This window comes from Balaenoptera physalus (genome assembly GCF_965194825.1).
Source record: "Balaenoptera physalus genome assembly, chromosome: 20".
Taxonomy (NCBI): domain Eukaryota; kingdom Metazoa; phylum Chordata; class Mammalia; order Artiodactyla; family Balaenopteridae; genus Balaenoptera; species Balaenoptera physalus.
The window spans coordinates 19,593,081-19,609,147 of record NC_138901.1 but is presented as its reverse complement, the minus strand read 5'-3'; the positions used below and the strand labels follow the sequence as shown (position 1 = coordinate 19,609,147).

At 60.8% G+C, this 16,067-nt stretch overlaps 1 protein-coding gene across 6 annotated transcripts in view; it reads right to left on the bottom strand.

The window, feature by feature from the left end:
• The window catches only part of RARA (retinoic acid receptor alpha), a 43,645-nt gene that overhangs the window by 5,681 nt on the left and 21,897 nt on the right, over positions 1 to 16,067 (bottom strand). For 3 of the 6 annotated variants that reach the window (XM_082442505.1, XM_082442504.1, XM_082442506.1), the window contains exons 3-4: positions 3,075 to 3,223; positions 1,624 to 1,765 (exon numbers count right to left, since the gene is read on the bottom strand). In XM_082442505.1, the coding sequence (XP_082298631.1) occupies positions 1,624 to 1,765; positions 3,075 to 3,223 (291 nt within the window). Of the gene's footprint in view, positions 1 to 1,623; positions 1,766 to 3,074; positions 3,224 to 8,524; positions 9,250 to 16,067 lie in introns of those variants that run through there. The other 3 variants (XM_082442509.1, XM_082442507.1, XM_082442508.1) reach the window with 3 other exon arrangements.

The window sequence follows — 16,067 nt, the reverse complement described above, 5'->3', positions numbered from 1 at the left end:
CAGGGAGGACCGGCTCCTGCCTCCACCATCCCCCAGCCCTCCGGGCAGCCGTCTCCCTGGGGTCCCGGGGACGGCCTCGGAGAGCTCTTTGGGCGGCCAGGCGAAGAGTAGGGCTCCCCAGCCTGAGAGTGGGGGGCCCGGGTGGGAGAATCTCTCGGCCCATTAGCCGGGGGAGCTGACAAATCACCGGGGGCGCTGAGCCGCACACACCACTCGGCTTTAAAGAAGCGATGGGGTCGTTACCAGCCGATTATCCCAGACACACAATCACTCACAGGACCAGTGGTGGCGGCTGCTGACGCTGGAGGAAGAGAGGGTGGGGGTGGGGGGCCCAGGGAGGGGCAGCGGGGTGGGGGGGCAGGCATAATTTGGAGATCACTCATGTCGATTCTGCAAATTCAATAAAGTGCAAGGGAGAGAAGGGAGAGGGAGAGAGAGAGTGGGGGGATAATTTGGGAAGAGAAAATTGCAGCTGTGACAAGACGTTTATCATTCGGAAGCTTTAATTCTATTGAAATGGCAGCTGCTCAGCTCCGGGGCACAGAGCAGCCAGAGAGGAGAAGGAGGGAGGGAAAGGGGGAGTTGGTGGTGGAAGGGAGAGGGGGTCCCCACCCTGGTCCTTCTGTGATGAAAAGCTCTGGGAGCGGAAAGTGGCAGAAGCAGAGGGAGGAGGAGGTTCTGGGCCCTGCAGGGAAGGGTCCCAGGCCTGTGGGTCCCAAGTTGTCACCGGCTCTGCAGCGCACAGCAGCCACTTCCTGGGCTTCGGACAATGCAGCCCCTTCCTCCTGAGGCAGGAGGTGGCCGGGTGCTGCAGGATCCCTCTGCTCCTGTCTGGGGCTGCTCGTGTCCCCCCCTCGTCCCCTCCCAGCTTCCTTCTTCCACTGCCCTGCCCACAAAGGGCTAGAGGGTCCTGCAGCCCCCTCCCCCACTCCATCCCCCACGGCTCAGGCACCATGGCAACGGCCACGCAGACAAGGAGGCGTCTGTCAGCGTCATTTATCTCTGACATCATCAATCACCGGTCACCACGGCAACACCCATGATTTCAACACAAGAGGGTCTCCCCGTCCAGCCCTCCCTCTCTCCCTCCATCGGGCCTCAGCTGAGCCCAAACTGGAAGCCCCCGTTCCTCTGGAATCGGAGAAGTCCCAATTCTCTCTTCCAACTCCCGGTCCCAGGTTCCACCAGACAAAGGCTCTAAGATCCCTATGCCTGCAGCACCTCCCCGCCACCCACACACACACAAATACCCAGCAGCACCCCTGTCCTAAGATGCACAATCGGAGGGTCTCAGGGATACCTCTGAGCCCCACCCCAAAGCCAGCCAGGACCTGGAAGCAAGCCAGCAGGAGCAGACACGTGCATACACGTGGGCGAGCACACACAGCCTGCCTCGCTCGAACAGGAAGGGCTGTCCGCACATGGACACACAACTAGTGAGACAGACAGACAGGTCCCTGCAGCTATAGGTGAACCGTCCTCAACCACAAGCCTGTACACCACGTCACGAGCACGCCCGTTCACATCCACACACACATCCACATGCCCCTGATCACCCAGCTTTAGGGGCCAGGCACTCGTGCCCCGCCCAATGCATGGCCCCGCCCCGCCCATGGCACTCACACTCCTTGGACATGCCCACTTCGAAGCACTTCTGCAGCCGGCAGTACTGGCAGCGGTTCCGGGTCACCTTATTGATGATGCAGTTCTTGTCCCGATGACACGTGTACACCATGTTCTTCTGGATGCTGCGGCGGAAGAAGCCCTGGGTATGGAGGGCAGGGAGTCAGGTCAGCCACACCCACAGTAGGAACAGCGCTGGCCTGTGGCCTCAGCCGTGGGGGCAGAGGGCCAGGCGGCTGCTGCCCCAAGGCTTTGGCCATCAACTACCTGAGTAGACCAGATAAGGCAGAGAGAAGGGTCCACCTGCAAGGATACCCCGAGAAGAATCCCAGTACCTGCCGCCTCAACACTGCAGGCGGGCAGAGGGCTTCCCCCAACCCACACGCATAGACCCAGCTTCCTCTCTCCTGGGGAAAAGGACCTCGGGCTGCTGGTGACTCAAGAAAAGGGGTAGACGGAGCTAGATGAGAGAGAGGCAGAGCTCTGGAACCCACAGGCTGGGCTCAGAGCACAGGAAGAGAGGGCAAGCAGGAGGGGCCACACAGACACACACACAGGCTGGCCAGACAGGTGGAGAGTGCGCTCAGGAGCAAGGCAGCAAAACACACGTTCACACGTGTGATCAGCACAGACTGATCACAGGTAGACCAGGCTGGTCAGGGGCTGCCCACACGGGCTAACAGAGAGACTGACAGACAGGCTAAGGCAGACCAAGAACAACCAGACAGGACAGGCAGACACAGAGTCCAAGGCCTGGTGCTTTGCCCTTGATCTCTGCCCCGCACTGAGGGGCAGCCCAGGGCCCCAAGCCTGAAAGCTGTGCAGCTTCTGAGCCCCAATCTCTGGGGAAGAAACGGGTACAGAGGCTCAAGCCCTGGGGAGGGGAGGAGGAGAGGCCATGCCCACAGCTGCTGGGAAGGTGGCAGCCACATCTGCACCCTGGAGCCAAACACGGGCACGTGGAAATCCAGCCAGACTCTGGGAAGCCCACAGCCTGGGCACCTGAAGGAGAGGCCAAGGCAAGGCGCCTGCTCCTAACGGCCTCCTGCCAGGCTGCCGTGGCGAGGTTCAGGCAGGGCCACAGAGGGCAGGCCTCCTGGGTCCCCAGCCAAGAGCCGGTTGGCAGCCAGCTCACCATGGCAACCCGGGCAGCGGTAGCAGAGCGGGTGTACACCCTGCCAGCTGGAGGATGGAGATGATGGGGAAAAGAGCTGAGGCAGGAGGGGGACCTCTGGTTTGGGGGACCCCTGCTCATCTGCGGGGAAGGAGGTTCTGCTGAAGTCTTCCTCCCCTCCAAGGCTGCTGCCACCTCCCGCACAGAAGTAAGATCAGCAGCTTCAGGGACGCCCACCACCACCACCACCACCACCGGCACAGTCCCAGCACTCGGCAGTGGGAACATCCCATTTACCTAATCAGGGAGGTCCTTCCCAGTGACCCCCTCAACTCACCTTGCAGCCCTCACAAGCGCTGACCCCATAGTGGTAGCCTGAGGATTTGTCTTGACAGACAAAGCAAGGCTTGTAGATGCGGGGGAGAGGGGGTGGCGAGGGGGGGCTGGGCACTATCTCTTCGGAACTGCTGCTCTGGGTCTCAATGGCTAGAGAGACAAGAGGAGAAGGGCGGTTAGAGACCCAGGTCACCATCCTTAATATGGTGCCCACCCTGCCTCCTGATCTCTCCCAGGAGCCTCTCCCAGCCACCCCACTGCTGCCAGGAGTCAAACTCTAAACTCTGGGGCAGGGACACAGTCTCAGGAAACCTGGGACTTCCCAGCCCAACTGGGGAAATGAGGCGGCCGATGAAGCTCCAGCACCCCATCAGTCCTGCCTACTTCCGCAGGACCCCACCTTCAAAACCAGAAAGATCAGATAATAAACCATCAGATTTGTACACGGACGTGGCTATACTTGGTGGTTGGGCGTAGGTGTCAGCCTGGTTCCACAGCCCTGGACCCTGGGCAGCCCAGCCCCAGCTCCCCCAAGTTAGGAAGGAGTTAAGGCCTGATGAGGAGGGAGGGAAGAGGACACAAGCTGGGGACAGAGGAAACTGGGGTCAACAGGATATTCATAGCCGGCCACTCCCCCACCCCCTCTGCTTCCGCTCCCCCCTCCACCCCCTCTGCCAGCAGCCACAGCCCCTCCTCCACCCAAACAATCCCCTGGCCAGGGACCCAAGGCAGGGTGTGCAGAGTCACAAATGTTGGGGCACAGCAGGCGGGGACTCCCTGAGATAAGCAGGAGGACCCCCTGGAGACAGGGAGAAGAGTCCCTATGGGCCCCGGAAGCCCATTGCTCTGGGTGCCCCCTGTCTGGGGGGAAAAGCATGACAAAGGGGGTCTGTTCCCATCAATGCTCTGTCTGTCTGGCCTCCATACGATACTATGTCCTACGTCCCAGTTACTATTCCCCTCCCCTCCTGTTATTCAGCTCTAAGAGGGCAGCCAGGAGGGTGACCTAGCCAGCAAGGGCAGCCCCCCCCTACAAATCCTTCCCAGTGCCTGGCCCCATGCCCATCACCCCGGGCAGAACAGGGCTGGGTTGCGTGGGGGCTGTCTGTGCCCGAAGCCAGGGTAGCTGGGGGTGTACTGTACTGGATGAGAACTGTGACCCAGTCAACCCCAGATTCCCAAGGGGCCACCCAGCACCCTCCTGAGGCTTTGCCAAGTCCACTTGCCCAGGGCCAAGGAGGGGCAAGGATGCCTCCCTGAGTAGATAGATCCCTGCCTCCTCCCACACCCCAGAATCCTGTCTAGTCTCACCCCAAACTCCAGCACACGAGGTTCTGGAATTCAAAGGGGCCCAGAGTTCCTGCCCAAGCACCTCATAGCACCTCATGGCTCATGTGGCCCCGAAGTCCAGGCACAGGCAAAAGAAGCACCTGGATGGGGGCGGGGAGGGGTGGGGGGCTGGCTAGCTGCATGCTACTACCCTCCCCCTTTACCTGCAAACACAACTAGGGACTGCCAGGCGGTTGATGACAGGGAACCAGGCCAACAACCTTGGCAGGGCTTTCCTGGCTCTTAGCTGGGCCTGGGCACCACTTCCCTGGTCAGCCCGGCTGACCAGCACTGCTGTGGCCCCATGTCCCTGTCCCTGCCCAGAGAGCAGCCTGCAGCAAAGGATCAGTGGCTGCCGACACCACACCCCCACCGATCCAGACTCTTCGCTGACCTCCCCCACCCTCTGCTCCTCACCCCAAATCGAACTGTCCTGGCCTGGTTTTCCCCACCTCACTCTCCCAGAGGCCAGACAAGCAAATCAGACAGGCGAGAGGCCTGAGAACAGCTGCTGGGGGGGGGGGGCGGGGTTGGGGGGCCTGGGTGAGGCCAGGAGGCAGAGGGGTGAGCGACAAAGGAGCCTTTTGTTGTGCTAACTTTTTCCAAGACGTAAAAGGAGTCACAATAGACAATCCAGACTGGTGGGGGGTGGGGGGGTGTCAAGGACAAGGGGGTGTGGGGAGGGACCATGGCCTAGAATCCCAGTCAGCGTTCAGACCAGAGAGGAAGGAGGCTCTGACCTCCCTCCCCCTCCCTCCCTCCCCATCCAGTCTTTGCCCTGGGCCCACCTCCCCCAAGGCCCGACCTCTAAAATGGACCAGAGGGGAGGGAGAGAAAGGACAGAGGGAGCTTTGGGGTACGGAGTGGGGTTGAGAGAGGGGAGGGGGCCGTGGGGAGACACAGGGGACATCCAGATGAGGGACAGGCAGCTTAAGAGCAGGACTGACTGGAGGGGCAAAGGTCTGTAGAAATTTGGAGCTGAAGCAAAGTCCAGAGACTGTTTATGAAACTGGAAGAATGTGCTTTTCAAATTGCGCTTTTTGGCAGGACGGGGGAGATGACCGAAGGTGAGGGTACACAGTTTGGGCTCAGTGAGGCCTCCCTGCAGCCCACCCCACAGCAGCTGGCTGCCTCTGAGGCTATCACACTGGTCTGCATGCCCCATGCCCAGCACATCCCCACCTGTCACCCAGGTAACAGCTCTGAGGTTTCCCACTGTGCCCTTTGAACCCAGAGCCCCGGCCCAGTCCCCACCTCCCGGGCCACCAGCCAGCAGCCAAGGGGAGCAGGGGCACTCTAGGACGCTCCCAGCCTCTGCAAGAGTCAGGACGCAGCCTTAACTCTGCACACCCAGCGGGGGAAGGACTGCCACGGCCTGGCCCCTTCCCGCTCACCTCCCTCCCCAGAGGCCCCAGCCCACAAATCTCTCCTCTTCCTGCAGAAGGACGAGGCGGGAGAAGCACCACACCTTCTCAGCTCAAAAGTTCCAGCGCCCAGCGAAGGGATGGCACCGGCCCAGGGAGCCAGGCATCCCCTCCCGCCCGCGCTGCCAGGCTGCCCCTCCCCCGCCCCCCGCTCGGCTCCTGGTGGGCAGAACGCTCCGGAGTCCCCGCGCCCCAGAGCCGCTCGAAGGCCCGCACAAGGGGCCGGTTTCCTGGAGGAGATCAGCAGGAAATCAGCCGGGCCCCCGGCCAGCGGCTCCCCTCCCAATCCTGCTGGCGCCCGCTCCTCCGCAGCTCCGCTGGCAGCCCCCGGGGAGGGGCGGGGAGGGGGCGCACGGCGCTGGGTCCCGCCCTTCCTCCACCCCAGAGGAGGGTGGGGGTGACTCTGGGTGTAGCACGGCGGCGGCGGCGGCGGCGGAAGAAGGCCCCTACCCAGCGGCCGCCGATAAGCATCTCTCCCCCTCCCCCCACTACGGGCATCCACGTGCTTCACATTCTTGGACGTCTGGGAGCGGGCGGAGGCGTGAGCCGCGAGATTGGTGGGGGACAGATGGAGAGCCACATCCTGTGTACCCCTTGTCCTCTGGCGCCCCGAAACGGGGGTTCTGGGGGAGGGAGGCAAGGTCCCCGGGGCCCTGCAGGATCGGGAAGGTCTTCTCCCCCAGCCCACGCGCAGTCTCTTCCCACCTTTGGTGGAGGTGGCAGGAGGGAGTGGAGAACTCGGTGTGAGGGGGCAGGAGGGCTCCTGTCACCAGAGGACCTACACACACCCAGGGGTTCGGTCATGACCCCGTGTAATCTAGACACACTCAAGTCACCACCCCCAGCCTCCAGGCCCTTCCTGTACCCCACCACAACCCTCCCAGCCACTTTCCCGGCCCACTAAGCGTTGGGGGCTGAGCCCACTGCCACAGACCCGACACTCCCACCAAGGGAACAGGCCTCTGGCTCCACCCTGCCCCACACACGGTGCGGGGGAACAGGCCTCCACTTCCCCCATCGCCCGCTGGACTCCAGGCTTCCCCCTACCTCGCCTGGCCAGTTTGGGGCCAGAAAGAGCTGAGCTGCCCCCAAGGGCTGGAGCCCAAGCCCTCAGATCCCATCTCCTCCCCAGTCCTCTGGCAAAGGCGGCCAAGGCTGTGGAGGGAGTATGGCAGCCATGCCCCAAGTACCCCACTTAGGAGGGGACACCTTCCTCCAGTTCTGGGAGGATGGGAAGAAGGGTCCCAGTGTGTGTCAACCTCTCGCCTGTCCCTTTTTTCCTAAAGTCCGCCCACGCGCACCCCTCCCTCCCTCCCACGGTCTGCAGCCTGCAGCCTCCCAGGCAATCTGCCCCAGAGGCAAAGGTCAGGGGGCAGGACAATAAAGGCTGGGGGTGAGGTGGCTCTGAAAGGGGCAGAGATGGGTGTCTGCACCTCAGGTCTCTCTTCCTAGAGCAAAGGCATTGGGGGTTGCCCTTCAACCTACTGCAATCTGCCAGGCCCCCAGAGACCCACTCTACCCCTCCTCCCTGGCAGGCAGGAGAGAGGCAGCCAGTCCGGGAGGGTGGGAGAAGCCCCCCAGGGAAGAGTTGAGCCCAGAGCAGGACGGAACCGGAGCCAAGTAACAATAACCCCCTAAGCACCGCTCTCCCCCACCAGGTACACTACCTCACAGCTGGGTATAAACATGCCCAGGTGTGCACCGCAGGCACTCACAGCTCCCGCCAGGGTACAGAGCCCCTCCCTTCCAGGGAAGCCTGAACCCAGCCAGAGGACAGCGAGGAGGAGGTGCCAGGACTCCGGGGTTCTCATCAGCGGCCCTCTTAGGAAGGGACAGCCCAGTGCCTGCCCCATCCGCAGGTGAAAACACGGTAACAAAAGGACACGGCTGAGTTGGGAGGGGATGCAGCCCTCATTTCCAGAGTAGCCCCAGACCCACAGAAAAATCAAACTCATCCTCCAGAGAACAAACCGTATTAGGATTATGGGGAGGGGGATTCTTCCCACCAGAGTAGCGTCTCCCCTCCATTCCTGGCACAGAAGCTTGTACCAGCCAAGTGTCTAGGGCCAGGACAGCCCTCAGATGGACAGGTGCCCTTCCCCAAGGTGTAAGGGTCAGTTAGGATGGCCGACGGGTATCTGATGGAGTTGCCCCTTCCTGCCACACCCCACTGCCAACACCAAAAACATGGAGCGCTCCCCTGACACCCAAGAGCTGGGGGCAGCAGCTGTCGCCCAGGACAGGCTCTCCCCCAGGCTTTGGCAGGGGTGGGATCTGGGGAGGAGGCCCCTCCTCCTAGAAGCAGACAAGCCCACAGATAGGACCTTTACCCCACCCTTCAGGGTGGGAGAAAGGACCACTCAGCTGTGAAGCTATCGGATTGCAAGCAAGAAGAATATAAACTGGGGACAAGGGGCTTCACTTCCCCTGCAAGAAGTGGAAGGAGAGATGAACAAACGTTTCCTGAAAGGAGGAACCCCCAAAGTTCCTCAGTCCAAATACAACAGAAATAGCGCCCAGGGTTACTCGGGGGAGTCCAATTGTCCAACAAGGGCACCCGACTTTCAGCAAGAGAGACAAGTGGAGGGTAGAGACAAGACCCTCACTACGCCCCCAGGCCTGCATCTCCTGGTGGAGCGGAAGCCCTACAGCCCACCCTCACCCCCCAACTCCCACAATAGGAGGGATAGGCCGGTACCTACAGTGGTTTGAGCCATTCCAAAGCGGAGTCCGGAGCGGGGTGGAGTAGGGACCGGGGGCAGGGAGCCCCTTCTCTGGGAGCAAACAGGCCCGGTTCTGGTTATAAAAATCCACCACCAGGAAGGGATTGGGGGTGGGGGTGAGCCCCCCCACGTCCACACTCTCGTACATCTTCCCCGCGAAGACAAGAGGTCCGGGCGGATAAGTCCTGCGCGCTGCCTCCCTCACTCAGCCGGCGGCGCCATCCGAGAGCTGCTGGGGGCGAGGGGCACGTCCCCCCGCCCCGACTGGCGACCCGGGCAGGGGGCCGCCCTCTGCCCTTAGTCTCGCGTCCAAGTCGGCTGGCCGCTCTGCGAGTCCCAGGTGAAAAGCAGGGAAGTTGTGTGTACTGGTGGGGGGGGGCGGGGGGGGTTCTTCGGCTGACCCCGGGAACGCCCAGCCGAGGCCCGGGAACTCGGCGTCTTCACCTCGAGGGGGCTCCCGTCGCGAGTCTCATGGTGTCCGAAGCAGCGTCCCGCGGCTCCCCGAGTGCGCCGGCCGGGGGCGAGATCGGCGCGGGGCGGGGGGTCACCGAGCACTTCCTCCTCCCAGCCGGGGCTCCCGGGCGAGGATTCCGGGTGGGGTGGGGACCGCGCGGCTCCGCCTCCGCCTCCACCAGGCACGGGGCGGCCGCCCTGCGCTCGGTCTCCGGCGGTGCGCGCCGCGGGCCCCCAACCCCGGCCTACGCGCCCCCTCCCCTGCAGTCCCACCCCCTTTCCTCCGCCCCGTCCCGTCCAGGCACCGCCCCTGCTTTAACCCTTTCCCGGCGGGTCCGGCTGCAGCGGGCGCCAAGCCGGGAACTGAGAGGGAGAGGCGGGCCATGGAAGGCAAGGGGGGGGGAGCCCGGGCAGGGGGAGGAGAGAAGAGGGGACGGAAGGGGTAAAAGGCTCGAGAGGAGGAGTGCACGGAGTACTGACGAAGCCTGGGTACCGGCAGAGGAGGGGGCTGCGCCAGGACGGAAGAGGGGCGGGCGTCTCCCCCGTCCCAGTTCCGGCTCCCAGCCTCCCCCGTGGTTTGGTCAGTCCCCGGCCCCGCGATGCCAAGGCGAGGGAAGTGGTGGGCGGGAGGAGGGGGGTGGTCCCGCTGTCCTCCCCTAACACACACCCCCACCCAGCCCGGGCCTCATTTGCCTAATGCAATGCGGCTGAACTCTCTCTGAACTCGCCTGGCGGCGCCTCACCTCCGGGTGACCCACCCACCGCTGCCCGTGACATCACCCGCTCGCCAGCCCCCTGCCCGGTCGGGCCGCTCCCCCGGAGACGCGGAGAGTGGCGGCAGGAGGCGAAGGTCTGGGGTGCGTGTGGCCAAGTGTTAGCGCCGTGCCGGGTGTCCCGGGTGTGACATTGTGCAGCTCGGGCACCGCGTGGGAATGAGACACCCGGCTTGTGTCATTGTCTGTGACATCATGTGTGACTCGGGCCGCCCGCCGGAACCCGATGCGGCAGCTCGGGTGCTTTGGCACAAACGCGTGCAGAGGGGGCTCTCCCCGCAACGCCCGGCGTGCTTCAGTCGAGCAAAGCCCCGCCCAGGGTGTCTCCCAGAGGCGGAACCAGCACGGGCCCCCCACCGCACCGTCTAGCCCCGGAGAGAGAAAAGGAGGGGCTGGTGCCTTTCAGCTGACCACTTCCTCCCGGAAGCCCTCGGGATGCCGGTTTCACTGGAAGAAAGACCTGGGTTGGGTAGGTCCAGGAAGGCGGGGGGCAGGGGGTGGGGGGAATGCCCCAGGAGAAGAGAGTATCTTATTGCTCCCTCTGACCCTGCAGCAGAGCTCCCTCATTTGACAGGAATTTACGTGCTTCCCGAGGATAGTCTTCTAAAAGCCAGGTTCCTAACATATGTGTTCATTTAATCCTCACAGCAACTCTTAAGAGATAAGTGGTATTATTCCTATTTTACAAATAAAGAAACTAAGGTCTCAGCAAGGTTAGGTGGGTTGTGCAAGATCACGCTGCTATTAAAGAGTAGAGTGAGTATTTGAACTTTCTGCCATCAAAGCCCATATTCCCACCATGCCAGGCCGATTCAAGGAAAACTATTTTCTGAGCACCTCCCAGGTGGATACCCTGGGGAGCCTGCCTTTGCAGACCTTATGGTGCAACAGCCATTTAGCAAATAATCACAAATATATATATTTATGTTTATTACTGCATATTATAAATAATTGCAAACTGAGATAATTGGTATTATGACACAAGTAAGCACATAAATTATGCTTTGAAGGAGAATTAATGTAGGCACCTAATTTAGGGTTGGAGGGTCAAAGCAGAGACCTAAAGAAAGAGTAGAAGTTTAGAAGTTAGGTAAAGAGTAGGAAGGAGTGGAATCCCAGTAAAAGAGCCTGTGCAAGGGTCCTGGGGTTACAGAAGTTGGTGAGTTCATTCAGGGAACTAACAGAGGACATAACATAAAATTCAAAAGAAAAAGGAGCAGAGGACCAGGCTGGAGAGATGGGCTGAGGCCAGACCAGGTGAGCTTGCTGGATTTTATCTCAAATGCAGGGAGAAACCACAAAAAGGTTCCAAGCAGAGGAGAGGCAAGATCTGATTTACAGTGTTATAAATCAGATTTAACCGTGTGAAGCTGTATGAAGAATGGATGGTAGGAGGGCAAGAGGGACCAGTTAGAACAGTCCAGGCAGCACACAATAGTAGCACAGCCCAGGAAACTGGCAGTGGTGACAGAGGAAAGTAATCAATGTGGCTGGGGGGCTGGTAGGGGGGAGTGTGGGAAAGGAGGTAGCAAAGAAGACTCTGGTGTGTGGCTTGTGCTACAGCAAAGTTTCCAAGAGTGCGAAGTAGAAAAGTCTACTGGGCGGGTGGACAGGTGGGTGTTGGGCTCCAAAATGAGGTCTCACCTAAGTGAGGTCTGGGCTGCTGGGCTGCAGACGGAACACTGGGGCCTAGGGCACGGGTGCAAGCCTTGGCTGTGGATGAGATTGCTGGGGAGGAGGGCAGACTGCTTCCACGGCGCTTGGTATCTCCTCCCAAACGACGTAGATCCTGGGCACCAGTTATGTGCTAGGCCTTGTGTTCACAGCTTCAAGGTACTAAGGGATCTGGGACTGTCTCTGCCATCAAAGACCTGGTGATCAGGAAAAGATCTCCCAAATGATACAGCTCACTGCAGGTACCAGACGGAGAGGAGTCACTTCATGGTAGAGAGATGAGTGTTGTTAAGAGAAAAAATAAGGACCTGCGGGCCTTCAAAGGAGGGAGCGAGTGAGCAAGGAAGCGGGAACATCTGTGAAGGTTTCTGGGAAGAGGCGGTATTTGAGATGTTCCTTGAAAGATGGATAGGATTTATGGAGCTGGAGAAGTGGAGAAGTCGGGGTGAGATGCCTGTTCTGGGCAACAGCAAGGTCATGGGGCAGGTCAGAGCAGAACACAGTGTCCTGGGGCAATGGGAGAAGAGGGAAAAAGGAAGGTTCTGGCCACCTGGGGGGGGGCAGTGGGGGAGGTGGGGAGGACCGAGTGGCAGGCCTGGGGCCCCGTCCTCCTCTGCCGTGTCCCCCACAACTCCTCCAGGACTGTGTGCTTAGCAGGCCCTCAGCAGGTACGGGCGGAACTGAAGTGGCCCCCGCTTGTGCCAGGCAGGGCTCCCTCCAGTTCCCAACCCCATCTGGAGGGGATAACAAACAGGAAATCATGAGGCCCGGGGCCAGACGGACATTGGGTCCCAGTACAGGGTGGCCATCCCCCAAGACAATGCCCGGCTCCACCCACCCCTCGTCATCACTGCTTTTGCAGGGTACTTGAAGCTCGCCCAGGCCCTCACCAGCAAGCAGGTCACCGTGGCCTCATAGCAACTTGCCCAGCAAGCAACGGATTAGGAGTCTTGCTTTAAAGAGGAGGAAACAGACTCAGACTCGAGAGAGGGTGAGTGATCTGCCAAAGGCTGCGCAGGAAGAGCTGTCCTTTAAGACTTCTGCCAGGGGGACCTTGGTCCGTGGGCTGAGGTTCCCAGCAACTCAGAAGTCAAAATAGGGAGGGGAGGGCCTCTATTTCTGATCGAGTCGGGGCAGAGGGCCTCCAGTCTACCCTGGGAGGTCCAGCTCCACGGGCTGTGCCCCACCATTGAAAACGGAGAGGAGAAGGAAGGCGTTGTAGGCACCGCCCCAAAGTGATTTGGAGAAGGGAAACACTTCCTCTTTCCACAGACACTACCCCTCAAAGGGTAGTCAGGGCGTGCACTGGCACATCCCCATGGGCACAGGGCCCTTGGCACGGGCGGACACAGTGTCTCAGGTCTTGGCCAGCCTAAGAGGACAGGCTTCCTTCCCTGAGTCCCCTCCCCCTGCCCATGCTGGGATCCTGCCCTGAGGGGGCCTGTGCACTATCAATGCTTGGAGATAAAAGGTGAGGGGGCCGCCTTTTCATTCAAAACCCCGTCCAACAGTCTTTTGGCTGACTCTGCATTTTGGACCCTAGGGAGGGCACTGCTAGCAGTCCCCCCTCTCCCTGGGCTGTCCCTCCTATTGTCCAGGGAAAGAGTGGGCAGGAGCGGGGGGTGGGGGGGGGAGGGAGGATACAGACTGAAAAGGGGAGTGGCAGAGGAGAGGGAAAGGAGAAGGGCTCACCCCCTCCAGTCTCGCCTGGCTCCTCCAGACCCCAAGGCCGCTCCCCAGTTTCTAGGCACACACAGCAAATGTGTGGATGGAAAGGAAAAGTCTGGACCCGGTCTTTCGGGGCTCCCATCCCCAGCTCCTCTACAGATAGCTTCCAACCTCCCTGCCCCCAGTCCACAAATGGAAACAAAATAAGAATAAGAACGGTAGCTTTTACACTCTGTTCCTACAGTGTCTGTCTGGATGGAGATGGAGGCAGGGTGCCCGCTGAGCTCTGCAAACTCCCCGGGCTACAGTGGGCTGATCTGGGGGCGGGGATGGGTGTGAACAGATTGTATCCGCAGCTTCCAGGACAGGATGGAGATCTGGCCCAGGCCTCTTATCAGTCTTTCCCTCCAGCCTTCAGGATCAAAAACAGAAAAGGGGGCGTGGCTAGGGGGGAGGCCTTCCCCTACGCCCCCTACTGGGTGAAAGCGGAAGGTCCTGAGGCAGAAGCGGGGCTTCAGCCACGGGAGAGGGGGTTTCACCATGGCCCTGATCTCCCCACCCAAGGCTCCTCACACCCAGGAGGGCTCCCCACAGTACCCTCCCGCAGCTGCCTATCTGGATGGTAGAAAACAGCCCAGCTGTAAGGTCACTTAGCTCAGCCACTTAACCACCGGTGCTGTTTCCTCATGTGTAAATGGAGATAATGTCCCTCTCCCAGGATTGTTGGGATTAAGATTTGTAAAACAGAGATAAAGTCCCAGGCACACAGTAGGTGCTCCACAGATGTTAGCCTCCCGTTCTCTCCAGCCCCCACCCAGCTAGGGCCACAGTCCCTTTCCACTGTCCTAACACGGGGTACCACGGCAAGGAGACAGCGATGATCACATGCAAGGTGAGGAGCAGAGTGCGTTACGGCGATGATCTTGCCTAATCTCAGCCCTCTGAGGGAGGTTCTGGTCAGATCCCTGGGTTACAGACGAGGACACATGCCCAGAGAGGTTATCACATCTAGTAAGTGGCAAAGCCAGAACTCGCTACACAGCCTACTCCACCTCCCCCCACCCCACCCCCGCCCCCGACCCCGTGGAATTCCCAGGGGGAGCAACAAAAAAGGCAAGTTCGTTTCCTCTCCAGCCTAGACTAGCGATAAGAAATAGAGACCCTTCCCTCCCCAAACACACAACACAATCACAGACGCCTCCCCCTTACACCCTCTGTGCCCTAAGTCACCGCCCGCTCCAGCACACAAATTGACACCCCCTCCCCGGCTCTGGGTCTGATTCTCCTCATACACACTCTGACCCTCTCACCCCCTCCCCAACACACACCCAACCTTGACCTCCCCACCCCTAAAACACACCCAACCCTGACCCTCCCCACAAGGCACACTGAATCCCAACCCTCCACAGTAAATACCAGTCCTCAGAGACCACGCCCCAGGGGCTGGTTTAGAGGGGGGATCCTGTCCCATGTCTGGAGCTTCCCACCCACTCCGGCTCCCTGGGAGATGACAGCAGGACAGATACCCACCTGTCCCCAGTGACCTGGAGAACAGTTCTGTCCTTCCACAGGCCACCAGGTCTTTGAAGGGTACACCCAAGGTCCAGCCTCCTCCTGACTTGGGGAGAGGAATGGGAGGTGGAGGGAGGACTATCCAAACACTTTGCTGGTGGGAAGTGGGAGGAGGGAGCCTCATGTGCCAGGTTGCCTACAGAAAGGGTGGCAGAGGACCAGAGCATATAATCGCTCCTTACAGGAATGGGGGCCACGGATGTCCACCCCTCCTAGGAACTGCCTGACCCCCAGCACCAGCCCCCAGGTGGGGAGAGCGGGGAAGGCGAGGCCGCCTCCATGCCTGAACTTTGATCTGTCATGCTTCGCTACCCAGAGCTGAGAGCCAGGGTCTCCAGGCCCCTCAGCCCTGCCCAAGAAGGAGGGAGATGCCGGGCTCCCTCAGGTTCCTGGCCACACCTCTGGTCCCAGAGAAGGGGAAGGTCAGGGAGAAGCTCAGAGGCTGGGGGCCTGGGTAGGAAGAGAAGTTGTTGTTGTTTACTAGCAAGGGACAGGGCAACCCACAGGCTCACAAAGGGAGGGGGCAGGAAGGGGCATTGCCTAACCCGAAATGTGGGCACCCCACCCTGGGGGAAGAAGGTTACCAGGGTGGGAAGTGGGGTACCCGGAAACCCTCCCCACCCACCTCTAAGAAAGAGGAAGAAGCTTGCAACATTCAAAGAAGGGCAAAACATTTGCTTGTCCGGCACAAGACAGGGCAAGGTCAGGGGTCAGGCCCAGCCCCATCCAACCCTCCGTGAGCCAGGCCCCAGGTGGACAGAGTGTCTGGGGCGCTGTTCCCATCACCTGGGGAAGAGCAAGCTGTCCACCGGCACCAGGCTGGGCACCCTCGATGTCTCCCTCCCTGAAAACCCCACCCTGGCAGGAAGCAGACACTCCAGTCACTGGAGCTGGGATATGAATCCCAGTCCCCAGGGATGCAGGCACTACCCCACACAGACACACCCGCCCCTTCCCCCGCAACCCTGAACCCAGACACTGGCCTCCCCCGTCACCTAGCATAGACTGAAGACCAGGCCAGAATCGGGCTCCCGACTCCGACTCCCAGGTCCAAGTGCTGCCGGCTGCGCACCCGCCAAGGGAGGAAACAGAAGGTGGAGGTTTGAGGAGGCAGCATCCGCCTGTCCCCTGCCCCAGGGCACAAAGGGTAGGGACCTAAAGGAGCACAGACTTAGAGCCCCTGCGCCCAGTGGCCGGTGGGGCCCGGGAGGGAGGGGGCCACCGTGCAGCCACAGGAGGTGAGCCAGGAAGCAGCGGTGGCAGTGGGCAGCCGGCCAGTGCGGGCAGTGAGGCGCCCAGCCAGGGCCTGCCCCAGGGACAAAGAGACTCCCTGGCTCCGGGGAGAGGGCGCTGCCCCCACGCTGGGAAGGGGGCACTG